Source organism: Sesamum indicum, linkage group LG7 (genome assembly GCF_026168435.1).
Source record: "Sesamum indicum cultivar Baizhima isolate 11 linkage group LG7, ASM2616843v1, whole genome shotgun sequence".
Lineage (NCBI taxonomy): Eukaryota > Viridiplantae > Streptophyta > Magnoliopsida > Lamiales > Pedaliaceae > Sesamum > Sesamum indicum.
In genome coordinates, this window is record NC_142663.1 from 14501406 (window position 1) to 14524625 (window position 23220).

The following is a 23220-nucleotide window of genomic DNA, read 5'->3' on the forward strand; positions in this document are numbered from 1 at the left end:
GTGTTTGGGTGTGAGCAGCAATGGCCAATGCCATACTCCATTGTGAATAACCTCTCTAAGGAGCATATCCGCCCGTGTGTGGGTGTGATATGGGTTGTGTGGAAATATAGTCTTTAAAATCCCCATAAGATGCCAAGGATCCTGACATATATATATATATATATATATATATATATATTAATTCTCCATTACCGATCTTATAATGGATATGAGGTTGTAGTATACGTCAAAGTCTAGGCAATTTGCGCCAACCCCATGCCCCGGAATTGGCCTCAACTGTGCATATAGATTTGCCTTGAAGTCTCATGATGTAAATCCATGTTACCCATATAGAACCGCGGAATCTACTTACTATTCTACAGATATGTCTACTCATAAGAGTCCGATTGAGGGCTGCTACATTCATGATTCCCTGTCCTCCTTCTTCCACCGGATGACACACTTGATTCCAGAAAACCTTCGGATATCCAAAGGTTGATGCACCATTCCACAGGAACTGGCTGAACCGTTTCTCTATTTCCTTATTAACTCCTTTTGGCAAAATAAATGTCATAGCACAATAAATTATAGTGACATGAATACTGATTTAATGAGTTGAATTCTAGCTGCAAATGACAGACGAATCGAAGCCCAACCCTGCAATCTCTTATCAATAATTTACTAAATGGAATTTCTTATTAAAACAATATACAATAAGGAGTTTTGACTAATTAGTTTTATATTACTATTGCGTTTTTTAATATTGTTATTTATATTTTCATATTAATTGACTTGAATACAAAATAGTAAAATATAATAATTCATGAATACGAAGTATAATTTTAATTTTGAAAAATATTTTTTATTTGGTAGTACCAATTAAATTTAGAAAGTGAATTACAAATAATAGAAGTAAATAGTTTCCTTATCAATAAAGCAATTATTATCAATTTGTTTTGAAAATATAATTGTATAATAAAATGTTTCAATAACAGAAACATAAATAATATCATGAACTTAATATATTTTATGACTAACTATAATAATATATTTACTTGTAAAAATGTATTTGTACAGTATCCATAAAAGAATAAATTTCCTTACTCATATATCACGTCGTTAAGTCCCCACAAGATCATTGATATCCGATTTCAATAATTCTTAACTTTGAACATTTAAAACCAAGGTCTTAAGCATATATTTTACAATCACCATCATAGGCATAATCGTGAGCTATAGTTATGTATAGCCTAGAGACTTCATCCTATTCCAAAGTTGCTAATAAAATGCCTAATTTATTGATGTGTACGAACACATAAAAGCTAGCTTTGCTGATTGACTCTACCTTTAAAGTTTTCTTGATATACCTCTTTGGATGATAGTTTGTTGATGATGATTGTATACTATAAACGATTTCTCTCTTTCTTTTTTTTTTTTATTTGCTATTGGTTGGCAGTGTTTCTTTCGTATGGTGAAGAGTTCAAAGATATTCCAATTGTAAGCAGAGTAGTGGTAGAAGTACAGAACAAAAATATTTTCGAAAACAATGAATTTGAGTTTCAGTGATGTACCAATTTGCTATATTGTTGAGTTGAGCTGATTTTGATGTGCTTTGGGAGCTAATCAAGTAATAATTATACAACTAGAAATTGGTTTTGAATCAAAACTTTTATTTCTCTGGCTAAGAATAAGCCGGACCTTGTTGGGCAGAGCAACAATTTTCCATATACTACAAAGAAGGCAAAAGTACTATCGAACACACTTAATTCTTATTTACAATAGACTATTTACATAGATGGTTGCTGGTGCAAGAGGGCTCCTACTCCGAGGTACTTGAACCCGAGTTGACATGAAAGCTGGTGCAAGATCATCTTCACCAACATTAAGCTGTTAGAATGAAAACAAAAAAAAACAAGAAAACATGTACAGAATTAACAATTAAAGTGAAAAACACGCAACATAATGACATGCAATAACAACTTACATCTTCTTTATCAACTTTTCCCATATTTAGGAATCAAGTAAAGTTGAAACCATTGCAATTTCCTTTGTATAATTCAAACCCAAAAGTGTCTGATTTCTATGAAACTCTCACGTTCTCAACATTCTAAGTTGGAAGCAATAGAATTACGAATTTTAAGGCCGCTTTAAATATGACGGGCGCAAGACAGTTTGGAGTTGAGGCCTTAATGAGAAGTAACCCTCCACCGTTTTTTTTTGGTTTATTCTCGATTTCTTCATTATGTTAGGTTTTGTTCCCATGTCGCTTTATTAAAAGTTTTTGTTTATGATACATTTAAAACTCTTGTATAAATTTTACAGAAACACCATATTTGTTCATATCCTCATCGTCTTAACTTTGGAGGTGTATCTAAGCATGGTTGGAAATTCCATAGCACACAATCACAAATTAGTTGATTTGTGAACTTCAAAAATAAAATGTCGTATACTAAATTGCGTTACAGTTCTAGATGCCAATCTCATTATTCGTTTTTAAATTACTGGTAAAAATATCTTAAAAGAATTTTCAACACATTTTGTCAAGTTTCAGCACAATAATCATTTATCAAAAGAAAAGTTAATAATGTAGTTTTCTGAAAATATGAATAAATATGGCGTTGAATGCAATTTGACTAGAAATAGTAAACTGAATGCTTCTTAAAAATGTTCCAAAAAACTTCAAAAACAGTTTCAATCACTTTTATGAAAATAAAATTCAATAACAAATTTCACAAATTCCAAAACATGTGACTTTTCGTGCATTCATTCAAAAACAATTAAATGAATTCATCTATTGCTAATCAAAATATTTTGTTAATTTGTCTTTTGCAAGTGTACTTCAAGCTAATCGCGAAAACATGAGTTTATTACAAAACACTTGACAAGAAAAATAAATATTTGAGTAAAAGATAAAAATTGATTTTTAGAACATGAATTTGACAAGGAAAACAAATCTTTAAGTGAAAGAGGAAAACTAATTTCCAGTATTATTATTTAGAAATAAGAATTAAAAAGTTCTTCAAACACTGTATATGTTACCAAAACTCTTTGTTCCTCAAAAACTATTTATCAACTCATGAAATTATATAATACTCAGAAAAGATTTACCAAGTCCTTTTAAAGAGCAAATTTTAAATTGGCATCTAGACAACCGTTTCGCATTTTAGCATAGCATTTAATTTTCAAAGTTCACAAATAAAATAATTCAAGATTGTATGAAATAGATTTTTCAACACATGTTTCTATGATACACCTGCAAAAATAAGAGGATAATAACATGAACCAACATGGAGTTTGTAAATCCATACAAGAATGCCAAATGTATCAAAAACAAAAAATTTTAAGGCAAGCGCATGAAGAGAAAACCCAACACAACAAACGAACCAAGAACAAATTTACAAAAACAGAGGAGGGTTTATTCTCCAATTTAGGTCTCAACTCTACCCTTGCATCCTTCACATTTTGAGCAGCCCCAAAACCCACAATTCTTTTCTTTCCAAACCAGAATGGTGATTACGCGGCTTTTCAAAGAAATCGGAGCAGTAAAATTGGGTTTGAATTATACAAAGTGTAAAACTCAATGGTTCAACCTTCTTGATTTCAAAATATGGAAGAAAAATTGACAACGAAGAATTAATAGGGGCATTGGTTGCTTTTTCGTTAGAAACTAGAAGAGACGAATATGAAGATAGGTAGGCTACCATTAGGTTCTAAAATATCATCAAAAAACACACATTAGCAGCCAACATATGTTTTAATTGAGCATTTAAATCCTACTTAAACTTTTGATTCCCACACAATCCTTATCGATATGAGGTTATCTACTTTGCACAAAATTAGCAAACCAAATTCAAACTCTAGCCCTCGCTCTTGTAAAGGACAAGTATGAATCACATATACCAAGTGACATGCTTCACTTGTAGAATCAAATAAACGCATGTTACAAGTATTACTGAAAAATGATATATCAACAACAAAACTTGCAAATAAAAGAATTCCTCCTAAATTACCAGTAACAACACTTCTATAAGAGACTATAAATCGTATGACATCTATCCTTTGCATTAATACATAATAATGAAGTAAGGCACAAAAGAAAACAACACAAATGTCATTGCGGCATGCTCTAATTTGAAGCATAAAAACAGATACTGCATGCAAGAAGATACCTTTCTAGATGGCACTTGAGAGAAAATATTCTACTGGTCCATTAATTGGTTTAGGAAGTTTCAACAGTCCCAAGAGAATATTAAGATACTAAAAGTCGAGTTAAATTAAGAGTAAGAGATGGATGGTGGCACTGAGCTTTCAGCGGATCACATATAAAGAAGTTCCATCACAGTCCCAAGAGAATATTAAGATACTTAAACTCAAGTTCAAATAAGAGTAAGAGAGAGTGGAAGGATGGCGGTCAGCTAGCAGTGGATCACATATATGCATTAAGAGATGAAGTAGGCAAATTAATCAGCAAACATAATGTTACTTTCTGCTCCTCAAGTAGACGAAGAGTCACTAATCAAAATGAAGATATACATGGTTTTCCATTACCTTCAAGCAGTAGTTTTACTCTGGATTGTGTAATTGACAACATCAGCATCTTGCTCATATAGCTCCATATGTTAACAAGTGGAGCCAAAAAGTTTCGGCACCAAAGTCCTACGAGAACAGAGGATCACTGACAGAATTTTCAGAAAACTTCAAAAGATATCACTAGACAAACCTCTCACATAGATACAAAATCATTTCTAAAGAAAACTTTTGTGGAAAGCTTGTAAGTGTACATATAATCCTTTTACATCAATGAAAATAATCTTTTCCGAAAAGAAAAAAAAAAAAGAAAATCATTTCCGTTGCATTTTTGCATGCGTTTAGATTATATAACTTCCAGCAAAGAACTTTCTAAAACAGAAAATGCATACATTCATATTATTGCTACAGTCACATTCATATTAAAAGAACAGAAAATGCATACATTCATGGCCACTTGTCTCTGTAGCTGTAAGCATCAATCACAGCAAGGCCAGCAAAAATCGTGCCTTCTTCAAAAGCTCAAACCTTTTTGAACAACTTGGAAGAAGCCCTGAAAACAGCTATGACACTCAAGTTTGTCTCATTGGAGTGAGAAGCCTTGCAAAGCGGAGTGGAACATGAGCTCTAACCAAAGCTCCATCCTTTGATGTATTCCTATCGAATGATTGTCAAACATTGAAGTTTATGACATTATATTTTGTTCAACAACAGAAAAAATTGGATATTCAGTCAAACACGGACATAATAAGTACACCTCAGAATGCTACAACCTTTATCATCGCATTGTCAAAATTATGGTGAATTTGACACTGACTCAAGCATGGGCAGAAGACAACCTACGACCGCTATACCCTTTATATCGCATTATTACAATTGCACAAAATCGGACCAACATATGATGCGAAATTCTAGGTTCTTTTTCTCTTTCTTCAACCCGAATTCACAATTTTCTAAAGCAAAAAGTTGCTTCCTTATTATGAATCAGTCTAGCATATCCTTGTTCCTATTACCTCCGAGAGAAAATACCAGATAAATTTGCATAGGAGTTCCCCTTTATCAAAGGGAATCAGAGCTTCCACCCACACCATCATATCCCGTTGAAGGAAAAAGTCAAGGACCACATAAGAACATTCAATCTACTGGTAGACATGTCCCATATAAAAGAGGACGGAGAAAAGAAGATCAGAAACCAATTTGTAATTATGCAAGATAGCCATGGAGAAGTACCTTTAGTTCTTCCTGAACTGCATTACAGAGAAATCATCTAACCCTTCACCAGTTAAAGCAGAGATGCATATGGCATCCACTTTTTTTCTTAGCTTCAGACTTGATCTTTTCCGGATCCTTTGCATTAGCGACCTGTAGAGATATGCATTAACCAGTCAGGAAGTGATGCTCTTACACTCCATTGCAACCAGTCAAACCTCTCGTATTTTGAATCGAAGTTTGTTATAAATCTAAACCATCAATAAGTTGAGAATTAAGAACAAAACCAAGCATATTCAGTCAGTGACAACCACACTAGGTTCGCACACTGTGTTAATGTCAGTCTAATGTCGTGTAAGAAATCAATTACTACCAAGGGTATGTATCAATAAGTCACGTTCATATATTAGAGAGAAACATATATAAGGCAACCCACACTCAATAAAGTGGATGGAGTTAATCTGAATGCCTTATCCTCAACCACGGTGGTATCATTGTGTAGTGCAATCTTGAGTTTTCGCACTATCTTATTGGGTCGGGGATATTGTTGACGAGTTATCAGATAGGAAAACCAAAAACTATAAACAGAACATAAGAATGATTGAGCTAACCTCAACGTCGCTCCTCAAAATTGTGCATATTTAAGAAAAAATGACAAATAAATCCCACTACCTTGTTCCACATAATTAATTTAGGGGATTGATGATGTATCAAGTTCTGGTAGAACTTTTTCCACAGCGTCAATCTGTTGCTCTGCCACTGGATGGCTGATCCAAATTGAACAATGTAATTAGGAGCTGTATAGTTGAGATTTGCAGTCTACTCTTCAAATGGTCAATCATACCTAATATCCACCACATGTACTAGAAGTGATGACTCATATGTCTCTTGCAGAGTTGCCCTACAAGCAGCTACCTAGAAGAAAAATGATTGGTTGAAAGAAACATCAATTAAATAAAACAGCCAAGATTTAATTCACTGAACATAACAAAACACAATCAGAAATAACGGGGAATGACCATGACATAGGAGAAATGTTCATATGAGTGTTGTTGGTAACTTCTGGATGAAGCCAACAGTGTCAGTTAAAAGAAACTCCTTCCCATTCTTCATCCAAACAAAAGAGAGTACAAGAATTCCCTACATTTAGGGCACCCAAGGAAGATATATAGCCAAAAAAAGTACAGGGAAAAAAAAAAAAAAAAGAGTAAAACAGTGTAATTCAAGAATTCGGTGATCTTCAAGAAAGTTTTCCGTCGGGCAGACAAATTTATTGAACCAAGATACATTTAATTTCACAATGCAAGAACCCTAAATCAAGAAACTTAAATAAAACTCACTTGTTTTGAGTTGATGACTTACAAGAAGTACCTACCTGAAGAAGAAGAAAACCGAGGCTGGGGGCTGGAGGAGGATGAAGGGTGTGTTGTGAGTTTCACAACGGTAAAACAAAATTTGCCCGTTAAATATCTAAATACACCCTATTGTACTTTCTTGGGCCGGGCCGGGTCACTCTCCATTAAACTAGGGTCCAATAACAACAATTATTGGGGCTTAGTAATAAAATGTGTTTGACATAACTTGGGCCTCCGATTATATACATATATATATATAATAATCACAAAACTACATTACTATTGTGTGATAATAATGTATCACATAATATTTGTTTACAATCATTATAAAATTTCACTCATTATTGAAATATATTAGTTTTGAACTTCTCATTAAGAAAATAAATAACCCAAAATTAAAAATATAATAAAAAATCAATAAAAAAAAAAGAGCATAATATGAAGTGACTATTTTTCCCTTGGAAGATACATTACAAGAAATTAGCTCCATCATAATGTATCACGAGGAGTGTTCTGCGTAAATTTTTTGTAATTTAAATTGAATTTAATCAAACATCAAACAATTACACAAAAAATATAATATATTTGTCAGGTAATTGATGTACAATTTAAGAAAAGTGATCTATTACATGTAAAATATAGCATATTTATCGTATCAACTGTGTATTTTGAACGAACTGATTTAAATAAAACTTTTTATATTGTAGATATAATACCAATTTTAGTTCTTAAATAGGAACAAATCTTCACTCTATGTATCTGATTTTTCATGTCTGTAGTGACACTAACTCCACGTTGACAACTTACAAATTTAGGGACTAAAGTGAGAAAAAAAAAATCTAAACTGATCATTTTATCCCCAATTATAATTTGGTCAGAATGATCAATTTGAGACAAAATTAAAGTTTAGAGATGTTAACGTCAACAAATGAATTTGAGAAACTAAAATGATTCTAAATGAAACATAAGGAATTAACTATAATATTTAACTCTAACAATATATATATATATATATATATATATATAGTACTTCTAATTCCTCTAAACTACTTAGAAGATGAATGATGTATCTAACTAAATAGGCAAATAATATTTTGACACGCTTAATTTGATTGGAAAGATCTTATATATTTATAACAAAAAAATGAATTAGTAGAGGGCACGTTAAAATTTAAAATGAATAGCATATGAATAACATATAAATACTAACCCAAATTTCAAAAAATAAAAATATAATATAGAATAAATATCCTCAATTTTATTAAATTAAAAGTATTGTTGAAAATTTTAAATTAAGTGGCTTCCAACTAATTAATTTTATTTTAAAATTAATAGTAGATAATTATTTTTTTATTATAATTTTTTTTATAATATAATGGACGTATCATTTTTAGAATTCTAATAAGTGTAACTTGTGATTAAATATAAAATAGTGAGAATCTCTTGAGTGTTTATTCCTATAATAAAAAAACATCCACACCCTTATTGGGGTACATTTTCATAATGTGCTCTTATTGAATTATATCGTTTTTCGTTAAAGGTAAATTGCATTAAAAAAATTATAATGTACAGTCGTATGGCTGATGTTGTGTGCCATGGAATTTGCTATAATCTACACAAGGCTAACGTACTAATTTTATTCGGCAATTCTGCACTAAGTATACGTAATCTATTTTTGTCTAAAATAATGTTAGCCAATGCCGACGGGTCTCGATCCAATTGCTGAAATTTCCTCCTATTGCTCTCCTGCCAAATGGGATATACTAGAGATGCTAAAAGGTTGCGATAGGCGGTGTTAACTACATGCTTTCCTCGCCACTTTCGCGCAGCAATCATCACATCAATCATCCATCCTCTATTTGTCCATGCAAATCGAACCTTCCTGCGTAAGATTCGAACACACTGCTTTGAATAAGGGCAAGAAAATAGCAAGTATTAATGAGTCTCCAGCGTATCCAACGAGCAAAGAACACAATTTCTATTAAAATATTGTAACCACGGACGATTCATGGTCGAGAATCGTTCATGTAGAGCTAGCCATAAGACAAACGAATTCCGGGGGATTTTGAATGGGCCCATAAGGAGTGAATACCAACCTACCTTTGGGCCTGAAGAACGAAAAATGTCATACACCCTCCTGTTGGTGTAGGGGCCTCCCCTCAGAGTGATCGAGTCGTGTGTGCCACGTAGTGGAGGCAAACTTTGAATGATGTCCAACATAATAATGTCCGCCTGTGTGTGTTTGGGTGTGAGCAGCAATGGCCAATGCCATACTCCATTGTGAATAACCTCTCTAAGGAGCATATCCGCCCGTGTGTGAGTGTGATATGGGTCGTGTGGAAATATAGTCATTAAAATCCCCATAAGATGTCAAGGATCCTGACATATATATATATATATACATATTAATTCTCCATTACCGATCTTATAATGGATATGAGGTTGTAGTATATGTCAAAGTCTAGGCAATTTGCGCAAACCTCATGCCCCGGAATTGGCCTCAACTGTGCATATAGATTTGCCTTGAAGTCTCATGATGTAAATCCATGTTACCCATATAGAACCGCGGAATCTACTTACTATTCTACAGATATGTCTACTCATAAGAGTCCGATTGAGGGCTGCTACATTCATGATTCCCTGTCCTCCGTCTTCCACCGGATGACACACTTGATTCCAGAAAACCTTCGGATATCCAAAGGTTGATGCACCATTCCACAGGAACTGGCTGAACCGTTTCTCTATTTCCTTATTAACTCCTTTTGGCAAAATAAATGTCATAGCACAATAAATTATAGTGACATGAATACTGATTTAATGAGTTGAATTCTAGCTGCAAATGACAGCCGAATCGAAGCCCAACCCTGCAATCTCTTATCAATAATTTACTAAATGGAATTTCTTATTAAAACAATATACAATAAGGAGTTTTGACTAATTAGTTTTATATTACTATTGCGTTTTTTAATATTGTTATTTATATTTTCATATTAATTGACTTGAATACAAAATAGTAAAATATAATAATTCATGAATACGAAGTACAATTTTAATTTTGAAAAATATTTTTTATTTGGTAGTACCAATTAAATTTAGAAAGTGAATTACAAATAATAGAAGTAAATAGTTTCCTTATCAATAAAGCAATTATTATCAATTTGTTTTGAAAATATAATTGTATAATATAAATGTTTCAATAACAGAAACATAAATAATATCATGAACTTAATATATTTTATGACTAACTATAACAATATATTTACTTGTAAAAATGTATTTGTACAGTATCCATAAAAGAATAAATTTCCTTACTCATATATCACGTCGTTAAGTCCCCACAAGATCATTGATATCCGATTTCAATAATTCTTAACTTTGAACATTTAAAACCAAGGTCTTAGACATATATTTTACAATCACCATCATAGGCATAATCGTGAGCTATAGTTATGTATAGCCTAGAGACTTCATCCTATTCCAAAGTTGCTAATAAAATGCCTAATTTATTGATGTGTACGAACACATTAAAGCTAGCTTTGCTGATTGACTCTACCTTTAAAGTTTTCTTGATATACCTCTTTGGATGATAGTTTGTTGATGATGATTGTATACTATAAACGATTTCTCTCTTTTTTTTTTTTTTATTTGCTATTGGTTGGCAGTGTTTCTTTCGTATGGTGAAGAGTTCAAAGATATTCCAATTGTAAGCAGAGTAGTGGTAGAAGTACAGAACAAAAATATTTTCGAAAACAATGAATTTGAGTTTCAGTGATGTACCAATTTGCTATATTGTTGAGTTGAGCTGATTTTGATGTGCTTTGGGAGCTAATCAAGTAATAATTATACAACTAGAAATTGGTTTTGAATCAAAACTTTTATTTCTCTGGCTAAGAATAAGCCGGACCTTGTTGGGCAGAGCAACAATTTTCCATATACTACAAAGAAGGCAAAAGTACTATCGAACACACTTAATTCTTATTTACAATAGACTATTTACATAGATGGTTGCTGGTGCAAGAGGGCTCCTACTCCGAGGTACTTGAACCCGAGTTGACATGAAAGCTGGTGCAAGATCATCTTCACCAACATTAAGCTGTTAGAATGAAAAAAAAAAAAAAAAAACAAGAAAACATGTACAGAATTAACAATTAAAGTGAAAAACACGCAACATAATGACATGCAATAACAACTTACATCTTCTTTATCAACTTTTCCCATATTTAGGAATCAAGTAAAGTTGAAACCATTGCAATTTCCTTTGTATAATTCAAACCCAAAAGTGTCTGATTTCTATGAAACTCTCACGTTCTCAACATTCTAAGTTGGAAGCAATAGAATTACGAATTTTAAGGCCGCTTTAAATATGACGGGCGCAAGACAGTTTGGAGTTGAGGCCTTAATGAGAAGTAACCCTCCACCGTTTTTTTTTGGTTTATTCTCGATTTCTTCATTATGTTAGGTTTTGTTCCCATGTCGCTTTATTAAAAGTTTTTGTTTATGATACATTTAAAACTCTTGTATAAATTTTACAGAAACACCATATTTGTTCATATCCTCATCGTCTTAACTTTGGAGGTGTATCTAAGCATGGTTGGAAATTCCATAGCACACAATCACAAATTAGTTGATTTGTGAACTTCAAAAATAAAATGTCGTATACTAAATTGCGTTACAGTTCTAGATGCCAATCTCATTATTCGTTTTTAAATTACTGGTAAAAATGTCTTAAAAGAATTTTCAACACATTTTGTCAAGTTTCAGCACAATAATCATTTATCAAAAGAAAAGTTAATAATGTAGTTTTCTGAAAATATGAATAAATATGGCGTTGAATGCAATTTGACTAGAAATAGTAAACTGAATGCTTCTTAAAAATGTTCCAAAAAACTTCAAAAACAGTTTCAATCACTTTTATGAAAATAAAATTCAATAACAAATTTCACAAAGTCCAAAACATGTGACTTTTCGTGCATTCATTCAAAAACAATTAAATGAATTCATCTATTGCTAATCAAAATATTTTGTTAATTTGTCTTCAATATTTGCAAGTGTACTTCAAGCTAATCGCGAAAACATGAGTTTATTACAAAACACTTGACAAGAAAAACAAATATTTGAGTAAAAGATAAAAATTGATTTTTAGAACATGAATTTGACAAGGAAAACAAATCTTTAAGTGAAAGAGGAAAACTAATTTCCAGTATTATTATTTAGAAATAAAAATTAAAAAAGTTCTTCAAACACTGTATATGTTACCAAAACTCTTTGTTCCTCAAAAATTATTTATCAACTCATGAAATTATATAATACTCAGAAAAGATTTACCAAGTCCTTTTGAAAAGCAAATTTTAAATTGGCATCTAGACAACCGTTTCGCATTTTAGCATAGCATTTAATTTTCAAAGTTCAAAAATAAAATAATTCAAGATTGTATGAAATAGATTTTTCAACACATGTTTCTATGATACACCTGCAAAAATAAGAGGATAATAACATGAACCAACATGGAGTTTGTAAATCCATACAAGAATGCCAAATGTATCAAAAACAAAAAATTTTAAGGCAAGCGCATGAAGAGAAAACCCAACACAACAAACGAACCAAGAACAAATTTACAAAAACAGAGGAGGGTTTATTCTCCAATTTAGGTCTCAACTCTACCCTTGCATCCTTCACATTTTGAGCAGCCCCAAAACCCACAATTCTTTTCTTTCCAAACCAGAATGGTGATTACGCGGCTTTTCAAAGAAATCGGAGCAGTAAAATTGGGTTTGAATTATACAAAGTGTAAAACTCAATGGTTCAACCTTCTTGATTTCAAAATATGGAAGAAAAATTGACAACGACGAATTAATAGGGGCATTGGTTACTTTTGCGTTAGAAACTAGAAGAGACGAATATGAAGATAGGTAGGCTACCATTAGGTTCTAAAATATCATCAAAAAACACACATTAGCAGCCAACATATGTTTTAATTGAGCATTTAAATCCTACTTAAAATTTTGATTCCCACACAATCCTTATCGATATGAGGTTATCTACTTTGCACGAAATTAGCAAACCAAATTCAAACTCTAGCCCTCGCTCTTGTAAAGGACAAGTATGAATTACATATACCAAGTGACATGCTTCACTTGTAGAATCAAATAAACGCATGTTACAAGTATTACTGAAAAATGATATATCAACAACAAAACTTGCAAATGAAAGAATTCCTCCTAAATTACCAGTAACAACACTTCTATAAGAGACTATAAATCATATGACATCTATCCTTTGCATTAATACATAATAATGAAGTAAGGCACAAAAGAAAACAACACAAATGTCACTGCGGCATGCTCTAATTTGAAGCATAAAAACAGATACTGCATAACCAAGAATATACCTTTCTAGATGGCACTTGAGAGAAAATATTCTGCTGGTCCATTAATTGGTTTAGGAAGTTTCATCACAGTCCCAAGAGAATATTAAGATACTAAAAGTCGAGTTAAATTAAGAGTAAGAGATGGATGGTGGCACTGAGCTTTCAGCGGATCACATATAAAGAAGTTCCATCACAGTCCCAAGAGAATATTAAGATACTTAAGCTCAAGTTCAAATAAGAGTAAGAGAGAGTGGAAGGATGGCGGTCAGCTAGCAGTGGATCACATATATGCATTAAGAGATGAAGTGGGCAAATTGATCAGCAAACATAATGTTACTTTCTGCTCCTCAAGTAGACGAAGAGTCACTAATCAAAATGAAGATATACATGGTTTTCCATTACCTTCAAGCAGTAGTTTTACTCTGGATTGTGTAATTGAGAACATCAGCATCTTGCTCATATAGCTCCATATGTTAACAAGTGGAGCCAAAAAGTTTCGGCACCAAAGTCCTACGAGAACCAAGAATCATTGACAGAATTTTCAGAAAACTTCAAAAGATATCACTAGACAAACCTCTCACGTAGATACAAAATCATTTCTAAAGAAAACTTTTGTGAAAAGCTTGTAAGTGTACATATAATCCTTTTACATCAATGAAAATAATCTTTTCCGAAAAGAAAAAAAAAAGAAAATCATTTCCGTTGCATTTTTGCATGCGTTTAGATTATATAACTTCCAGCAAAGAACTTTCTAAAACAGAAAATGTATACATTCATATTATTGCTACAGTCACATTCATATTAAAAGAACAGAAAATGCATACATTCATGGCCACTTGTCTCTGTAGCTGTAAGCATCAATCACAGCAAGGCCAGCAAAAATCGTGCCTTCTTCAAACGCTCAAACCTTTTTGAACAACTTGGAAGAAGCCCTGAAAACAGCTATGACACTCAAGTTTGTCTCATTGGAGTGAGAAGCCCTGCAAAGCGGAGTGGAACATGAGCTCTAACCAAAGCTCCATCCTTTGATGTATTCCTATCGAATGATTGTCAAACATTGAAGTTTCTGAGATTATATTTTGTTTAACAACAGAAAAAATTGGATATTGAGTCAAACACGGACATAAGTACACCTCAGAATGCTACAACCTTTATCATCGCATTGTCAAAATTATGGTGAATTTGACACTGACTCAAGCATGGGCAGAAGACAACCTACGACCGCTATACCCTTTATATTGCATTATTACAATTGCACAAAATCGGACCAACATATGATGCGAAATTCTAGGTTCTTTTTCTCTTTCTTCAACCCAAATTCACAATTTTCTAAAGCAAAAAGTTGCTTCCTTATTATGAATCAGTCTAGCATGTCCTTGTTCCTATTACCTCCGAGAGAAAATACCTGATAAATTTGCATAGGAGTTCCCCTTTATCAAAGGGAATCAGAGCTTCCACCCACACCATCATATCCCGTTGAAGGAGGACGGAGAAAAGAAGATCAGAAACCAATTTGTAATTATGCAAGATAGCCATGGAGAAGTACCTTTAGTTCTTCCTGGACTGCATTACAGAGAAATCATCTAACCCTTCACCAGTTAAAGCTGAGATGCATATGGCATCCACTTTTTTTCTTAGCTTCAGACTTGATCTTTTCCGGATCCTTTGCATTAGCGACCTGTAGAGATATGCATTAACCAGTCAAGAAGTGATGCTCTTACACTCCATTGCAACCAGTCAAACCTCTCGTATTTTGAAGGGAAGTTTGTTATAAATCTAAACCATCAATAAGTTGAGAATTAAGAACAAAACCAAGCATATTCAGTCAGTGACAACCGCACTAGGTTAGCACACTGTGTTAATGTCAGTCTAATGTCGTGTAAGAAATCAATTACTACCAAGGGTATGTATCAATAAGTCACGTTCATATATTAGAGAGAAACATATATAAGGCAACCCACACTCAATAAAGTGGATGAGAGTTAATCTGAATGCCTTATCCTCAACCACGGTGGTATCATTGTGTAGTGCAATCTTGAGTTCTCACACTATCTTATTGGGTCGGCGATATTGTTGACGAGTTATCAGATAGGAAAATCAGAAACTATAAACAGAACATAAGAATGATTGTGCATATTTAAGAACAAATGACAAATAAATCCTACTACCTTGTTCCACATAATTAATTTAGGGGATTGATGATGTATCAAGTTCTGCAAGAACTTTTTCCACAGCCTAAATCTGTTGCTCTGCCAGTGGATGGCTGATCCAAATTGAACAATGTAATTAGGAGCTGTATAGTTGAGATTTTCAGTCTACTCTTCAAATGGTCAATCATACCTAATATCCACCACATGTAATAGAAGTGATGACTCATATATCTCTTGCAGAGTTGCCCTACAAGCAGCTACCTAGAAGAAAAATGATTGGTTGAAAGAAACATCAATTAAATAAAACAGCCAAGATTTAATTCACTGAACATAACAAAACACAATCAGAAATAACGGGGAATGACCATGACATAGGAGAAATGTTCATATGAGTCTTGTTGGTAACTTCTGGATGAAGCCAACAGTGTCAGTTAAAAGAAACTCCTTCCCATTCTTCATCCAAACAAAAGAGAGTACAAGAATTCCCTACATTTAGGGCACGCAAGGAAGATATATAGTCAAAAAAAGTACAGGGAAAAAAAAAAAAAAGAGTAAAACAGTGTAATTCAAGAATTCGGTGATCTTCAAGAAAGTTTTCCGTCGGGCAGACAAATTTATTGAACCAAGATACATTTAATTTCACAATGCAAGAACCCTAAATCAAGAAACTTAAATAAAACTCACTTGTTTTGAGTTGATGACTTACAAGAAGTACCTACCTGAAGAAGAAGAAAACCGAGGCTGGGGGCTGGAGGAGGATGAAGGGTGTGTTGTGAGTTTCAAAACGGTAACAAAATTTGCCCGTTAAATATCTAAATACACCCTATTGTACTTTCATGGGCCGGGCCGAGAAACTCTCCATTAAACTCCACGTTGACAACTTACAAATTTAGGGACTAATGTGAGAAAAAAAAATTTAAACTCATCATTTTATCCCAAATTATAATTTGATCAGAATGATTAATTTGAGACAAAGTTAAAGTTTAGAGATGTTAACGTCAAGAAATGAACTTGAGAAACTAAAATGATTCTAAATGAAACATAAGGAATTAATTATAATATTTAACTCTAACAATATATATATATATATATATATAGTACTTCTAATTCCTCTAAACTACTTAGAAGATGAATGATGTATCTAACTAAATAGGCAAATAATATTTTGACACGCTTAATTTGATTGGAAAGATCTTATATATTTATAACAAAAAAATGAATTAGTAGAGGGCACGTTAAAATTTAAAATGAATAGCATATGAATAACATATAAATACTAACCCAAATTTCAAAAAATAAAAATATAATATAGAATAAATATCCTCAATTTTATTAAATTAAAAGTATTGTTGAAAATTTTAAATTAAGTGGCTTCCAACTAATTAATTTTATTTTAAAATTAATAGTAGATAATTATTTTTTTATTATAATTTTTTTTATAATATAATGGACGTATCATTTTTAGAATTCTAATAAGTGTAACTTGTAATTAAATATAAAATAGTGAGAATCTCTTGAGTGTTTATTCCTATAATAAAAAAACATCCACACCCTTATTGGGGTACATTTTCATAATGTGCTCTTATTGAATTATATCGTTTTTCGGTAAAGGTAAATTGCATTAAAAAAATTATAATGTACAGTCGTATGACTGATGTTGTGTGCCATGCAATTTGCCATAATCTACACAAGGCTACCGTACTAATTTTATTAGCAGAATAATTATGAATATTTGAATAGAAAGGACAGAGAGCCAAATTTTACCAAGTCACCAATCGCACGATACAACAAAATATCATATGGAGAGTGGATAACATCCAAGCCTCTTACTTACAACAATGTCAAGAGAAACAATTTATTCCACTCAAATACATTTCCAATAATACAATGTCATCCTTCTTTTTGGCATTCCGATTGGCCGACATCCTGACTAATGCAAAATCGAGGTGTCTCCTTTGCACTAAAGGACATGGTGTCTTAAACCAGTCCAAGTTATCTACATAAGTTGATGTCTCGTCTTACATATAGATCCCACCTTACACACATAGATATACCTCAAAGTTTGCATATAATATGCAATTCTATTATGAAGTAGAATATTCAAACTGGGATTTAGAATCGCTATGGAACCTGTCAAATCTCTATATAAAATATGTAGAATCTACATCCACTACATTTACAAGAAAACATTTTACACATATCATATATACGTGAAAAAAGTGGAATGGGAGACGCAGTAACATAGAAGATGTGAACTGGAATTTGACACCCTAGTTAGGCTTAAACTGCAAGCTGTTGTTGATGTGTGGACCCATCCTCTTTGATGCAAAAAAGGGGTGTTTCTGGTACTGCAAGAATTAGGGCAGAAGGTGGTAGATTAAGCGGAGGCGACTGCAGTAGCATTTCTCTTTGGAGGAAAGAGCAATAGGTTTGGAATGTGGAGGGCGACACACTGAGTTGGAATCCTAAGCCAAACAAGAAGTCCATTTCAAGGAGGTTCATTTCTGCTGTGCTGATTCCTCCTACTTTGGCATAGTAAGCATTGTTGTAAAACCTGTAGGGAGCATTTTGTTGTTGTTTAGAGCAGTGGTATTGAGCTATTGTTGCTCAATCATTTCATCCAAAATTACAAATATTCTAATACACAGCTGCAAGCCCAATAATTGCTTCTTGAAAATTGCTATAACCATTGGTAGTAGTGATTACAAATTTGAATTTTTTTATTTTCGAAAAACTGATGACTATTTTCAGTAATATCTCAACTCTACCGATAACACAAAACTAAGAAAACAAAGAATTTGGCAAATGTAAATTCGATTGAGAAATTATATGGAAAAAAATAATGAACTGTAAAGATAATAAAAAAAACTAAAGATTTTTTCTTTTTCTTTCTTTTTTTTGGGGGGAAAGAAATACTACAAAAGACTTTCCCCAATAAGCCTAAATTAAAGATGGTCATATCTGAATAATTGCTCCATAATTATTAGCTAGGGGTAATTACATTTTCACCTAACTTATGGCCTATTTTTATAAACCACTTTTATCTTTTATACAATTATAGAACCAACACTGATAGCCAAAAAACATGGATAATTTATGTAATGATGTTGATGTTTTAAAGCAAGGTGTATGCATAATTTTAAAAAAACAGAGGTAGTTTGTTTTAATTATGTTGACATTTCTAATAGGTGTATGCATAATTATCCAAAAATACAAAAATAGTTCATGTAAACATATTATAAACGTAATTACCCCTATTAATTTTACATGTTGAATCATTAACCAAAAGTAGCTAAAATTGCAATCTTAGTACTATAAACATGAGGTTGACAAGTTTAGTCCTAAATGAATTTATTTTGATAATTTTATCATATAATTTCAAAAATACAAATAGCAGGAAAAGTACATGTAACATGTACATGACCAGCTTAAGCACTTTTCCAGCAATTTTTTTTTCCAATCAATATACGAAGTTTCAAAATGATAAAATTTGCCAAAACAAATTCATAAAAAGACTAAAATTACCACTCTTGGTCCTTATAAAATTAAAATTTGCGTTAGAAAAAGTATTAACCATATCGAAATATACCGGTAACCGGCTTTTTTCTTTGTTTCCTGGTGAAAGAGGATTGAAGAGGTAAGGTAAGCAAGAAGAAGAAGAAAACTCACATGTCATCCATGAACTTGGCAGAAACCAAAACACTGGCAATGAGGAGGCGATGCACAGTGAAAGAAGAGATGGGCAAAAGGGGTTGTTTCTGCACAAACCTATCAATGTAAATGTACGCCACGACGAGGCACGACGGGCTGCAGTTTGCGTACTTGTAGATCCTCTCCATGTAGCACAGGATTGAGATTGTTGGCCGTGTCAACCCATGAAAGATTGACGTTTTCAACGGGACACCAAACACGTCGTTCGATTCTGCAATCCTTTGGAGAAAGGAAGACAAGTATTTGATCACATTGTTCATAACATCACAACTTTCCAACTCCATTTTTATATGTATATGTACAGTTTTTGTTTTACTTAGAATTTTGGAAGGTTTTTTCTTATGAAGAATCTCAATGCTTCTGCCATTTTCTTTTCTTCTGCCATATATATAGAGAGAGAGACTGGGAGATATGTGGGATGAGAGAGAAATAAGGTTGGAAATTCAACTGTCCATTGCAATCCAGATAATTTTTGAGAGAGAGATAGATATTCTATAATTTTAGTCCTTAATTTGAGGCGTCTCGTTTACCATATATAGAGCTTATTTGTATTTCGGACAAACATAGAGGATCCTGATTAAACAGCTCGTCGAAAATAAGATAAAAATGCGATTAAAGCAGCTCGTTGAAACAAAAAAAATAGCGGATAAATGATTTGGTATCTAATTTTAGATACATCATCGATCTCATATGGATAGAAGGGGTGGAATTTAAATTATGAAAAAGTACCTAAATCATCGTACATAGATTTCGGTGGTTTTTGTTTATAAAATAATAATGATGATCATAAAATGGTGCGAGATTTTTGCCACATTCTCATTATTTAATGTTAATAAATGGATTGAGTATGCATATTGCAAATGGGGTCCTAGAGTTGTACTCGATTTTGATCTATTTTTTATTTTTAAACATTATATATTTTACTAAATTATTTTTCACTTCATTTATTATGCACAATTTAAACCACTCATCCATAGATTTTTCTCCCACTAATAGTTCAACCATTCACAACGTCCATCTTCCAAGATTTTGAAATTTAATAAGAAACTCTCACCAAAATAATTAAAGACAATAGCAACAACAAAATGAGGATCATCCAATCCTTTATGACTTCAAAGTCAACAAACATTTATAGAATAGTAACAAAAGGTCGAATATGAGGTTCAGTTACTTTTGAATATGAATTTAACTTGTAAAATAATATTTTATTATTATTATGAATTTAACCAGTATACCCCTTAATCCTAATTTTACATCTGAATATATCACAATGATATGAAACTCGAGTAATATTTTGACTATAAAAATTGATACATCATTTGTCATTCTCCTGAGTTTTTAATTATCAATAGCAAAAATGGATGATCTCGAAAGGTGCCGGGCACGTTAGAAACTCGTGAATACCTCTTCACTACAACATAGAATCAATCAAGTATAATACCATACACATGTGTCCTAAAAGATTGGTGAAATTACCAAAAACCTCTCAAAACAACATTTTTCAATCTATATTTGTGTAGAACGAATCAATGAAATTATTAGTCAGTCAAATATATTCATCCTTATTACTTCTACCCATACTGAAATTTTTGAACCATTAATTTAACCATATTTTGGGAACAAAATTTGCCTCTAGGACTTTTCTATTTGTTTCTATTATTTAAATTATTTCATTTGGAACTAAAAGTTCAATTCCTTTGAATTCTAGTAGTAATACTTCAAATTTAAATCCACTTTTGTGACCAGCAACCATTGATAGTCCAACAATAAATACCTTGCAGTTCCAAAATTTTGCGCTTCAACAGAAAACTTCATATTATTCCGTTCATGTAAAAATAATTTATCCATATTTATAATAATCCTATTTTCTTAATTTTCTCAATGTGTGTATCAAAACTAAAATTATTGATTAATATAACTAAGTAATATTCCATTTCTAATATAACTGGTGTGATTAAAGACTTTCATCTTTCAGAGAAATGGGTTATTGGCAGGTTGAGAACTTGAAAGCCCGATGGCTTGCACAATCGTGTCAGGTCAGCAAATTGGGTTTCTAAGTCCGAGTCATTGATATATTATGAAAACTGAATCCAATGGGTCATCATCAGAATAAAGAGTATTTTCATTCACAGCCTGAAGAAGCTGTGTCTAAAGGTGTCCTAAGATTAATGAATGTATTCATCACTTGATGACCTTTCCAACCTCTATCACACCATAAAAACACTGATTTTCAAGCAAACTTGGCAATGAGAACGTAAGAGTCGGAGAAAAATCAACTTAAATGATGGAACTAAAAACGAGTCGAAAATAGAACACAAAAATCGACAAAGAAGGTGAAGTAGGAAGGAGTTCAAAACAAAAACAGATAAAACAACTCGAATGATGAATTGGGCAGTTGTTAGTGGTAATAATCCACATGATTCAGTAGCAAACTTTGTGGCATCAATGGAGATGAGATCTCATCTCTCAGTCCAAGTGTTGGAAATAGAAGATATTGCTTCATCCTCATCAATAAAGTACCAAAAATTAAAATCAAATCTGACTGTTCATAGAAAATTTATAAAAATCCGGATGAGCGAAATATGAGTCGGAAAAAATAGAAAAAAAGGGAAATTAGATTTACTCAGTGGCGGCAAATTTAGTTATTGGTTCGATTCTGCCAGCAAGCATCCTCAACTTTAATTTCAGAAGAGGGAGCGTCTTTATCCTCATCGCAAAACAATTTCCCCAATCAAATAACAATAACAATCGCTCAAAAGAAAAATTCAAAAAAATGGAATCAGTGAATAAAAATACGGATTAAAGGATACAGACGTAGATCCATACACGTATAGTTAGAGAGAGAGAGGTTATCGCTCGGTTCAGCGGGGTAATCGACATGCAAGCAACAATCTCCGAAGAGAGAGACCTGCAATCCGGTCTGTTGAGCTTGAATTTTCCGAGTCGTCACCGCGATTCTCCCTCCTGCTGCATTTTTTCCTTAATCGAAAACGAAAAAAAGAAAGAAGCAAAAGAAAGAAATAATCCTTCAACCAATTTCATCAACATCTCGAATTACATGAAACAAAACTAAGGAAAAACTGAAAGAGGGAATACGAGCCATGAGAAGGGACCGCTGCTCTTGTTCTTTATATAGAGGACTTATCTAGGGTTTATTCATTTCTCAATCGAGGATATTTGGTTTCCTTGTTGGGCTTCGGCCCAATAAGCGATGGACTGTGAGTGGACTCTCTCTCTCTCTCAATAATTTAAAAATAAGATTGAGATAAACTCTTTATGAGCACAACCCTAATTAATAATGTTATTATTATTTTTTATGTGGCTTGTGACTTGATACCCGTCGACAGGTATTGTCCGTTTTAATGGAATATAAGTATCATAATTTTATCTTAAAAATATATTATTAAAGTGATAATATTTTAAAATTTATAAATCACTCAATTTGTTTTTATAATTGATGTACGCCGTATGTCTAATATAGAAAAATAAATAAAAAAAAGTGTAATCATTTTCATGACAAAGAGGACAATGCAAAGATGCATTTTCCAGAAGTAGGGGTAGTATCGATGGTGCAGGAATTCAGGATTTTTATTTTATTTTATTAGTATTTTCATGTGGAGTGGCGGGGGAGGAGGCAGCTAGGATGGATTGGTGGCCCGGGGGGAGTCGAGGTAGGTTTTTTTTTTTTAAAAAAAATAATTATTTTTTATAATATATATTTAATAAATTTAAATCATTATTTTTTTTATAAATTTAAAATCTAACAATTATGATTAATTAGTAAGATCTAACGGCTCTCATTTAGTTAATAAAGATTCAACGGTCATTGAAAAAAAGAACAATATGTAATATGTAAGGACATAACGGTTATTTTATTAAAAATTAACATTGTCAGCCATATATAACGGAGATGGGTGTTTGA

At 32.4% G+C, this 23220-nt stretch overlaps 1 protein-coding gene, 2 long non-coding RNA genes and 4 other non-coding genes across 12 annotated transcripts; all 7 read right to left on the reverse strand.

Moving 5' to 3' along the window:
• Nucleotides 1-1628: 1628 nt before the first annotated feature.
• LOC105159262 (uncharacterized) lies at nucleotides 1629-7160 on the reverse strand. Of its 4 annotated transcripts, none has more exons than XR_016066518.1 (6): nucleotides 7087-7160; nucleotides 6560-6626; nucleotides 6388-6482; nucleotides 5737-5868; nucleotides 4528-5163; nucleotides 1629-1866 (listed from the first exon to the last, which is right to left on the reverse strand). It is a non-coding gene; the product is annotated as an uncharacterized LOC105159262 (long non-coding RNA). The 4 variants fall into 4 exon arrangements; XR_016066517.1 differs by having other exon boundaries at nucleotides 4528-4635; nucleotides 4952-5163; nucleotides 5737-6482; XR_016066516.1 differs by having other exon boundaries at nucleotides 4528-4654; nucleotides 4952-5163; nucleotides 5737-6482.
• Nucleotides 7161-10925: 3765 nt separating this feature from the next.
• LOC105166939 (uncharacterized) lies at nucleotides 10926-16384 on the reverse strand. 3 transcript variants are annotated; one of them, XR_016066293.1, is made up of 8 exons: nucleotides 16307-16384; nucleotides 15953-16073; nucleotides 15778-15848; nucleotides 15606-15700; nucleotides 14984-15115; nucleotides 14262-14417; nucleotides 13840-13947; nucleotides 10926-11163 (listed from the first exon to the last, which is right to left on the reverse strand). It is a non-coding gene; the product is annotated as an uncharacterized LOC105166939 (long non-coding RNA). The 3 variants fall into 3 exon arrangements; XR_016066294.1 differs by having other exon boundaries at nucleotides 16294-16360; XR_016066295.1 differs by lacking the exon at nucleotides 15953-16073 and having other exon boundaries at nucleotides 15778-15844; nucleotides 16303-16370.
• Nucleotides 16385-17428: 1044 nt separating this feature from the next.
• LOC105166940 (cyclin-U4-1) lies at nucleotides 17429-22436 on the reverse strand. The gene is made up of 2 exons (XM_011086459.3): nucleotides 19257-22436; nucleotides 17429-18141 (listed from the first exon to the last, which is right to left on the reverse strand). Exons 1-2 carry the CDS (start codon nucleotides 19580-19582, stop codon nucleotides 17868-17870), a joined length of 600 nt encoding a protein of 199 aa, XP_011084761.1. The 5' UTR covers nucleotides 19583-22436; the 3' UTR covers nucleotides 17429-17867.
• LOC148787599 (small nucleolar RNA snoR31/Z110/Z27) lies at nucleotides 21396-21491 on the reverse strand. The gene has a single exon (XR_016066541.1). It is a non-coding gene; the product is annotated as a small nucleolar RNA snoR31/Z110/Z27 (small nucleolar RNA).
• Nucleotides 21714-21810, reverse strand: LOC148787600 (small nucleolar RNA snoR31). Its single transcript, XR_016066547.1, has one exon. It is a non-coding gene; the product is annotated as a small nucleolar RNA snoR31 (small nucleolar RNA).
• LOC148787601 (small nucleolar RNA R30/Z108) lies at nucleotides 21918-22020 on the reverse strand. Its single transcript, XR_016066545.1, has one exon. It is a non-coding gene; the product is annotated as a small nucleolar RNA R30/Z108 (small nucleolar RNA).
• Nucleotides 22149-22255, reverse strand: LOC148787602 (small nucleolar RNA Z107/R87). The gene has a single exon (XR_016066548.1). It is a non-coding gene; the product is annotated as a small nucleolar RNA Z107/R87 (small nucleolar RNA).
• Nucleotides 22437-23220: the final 784 nt, after the last annotated feature.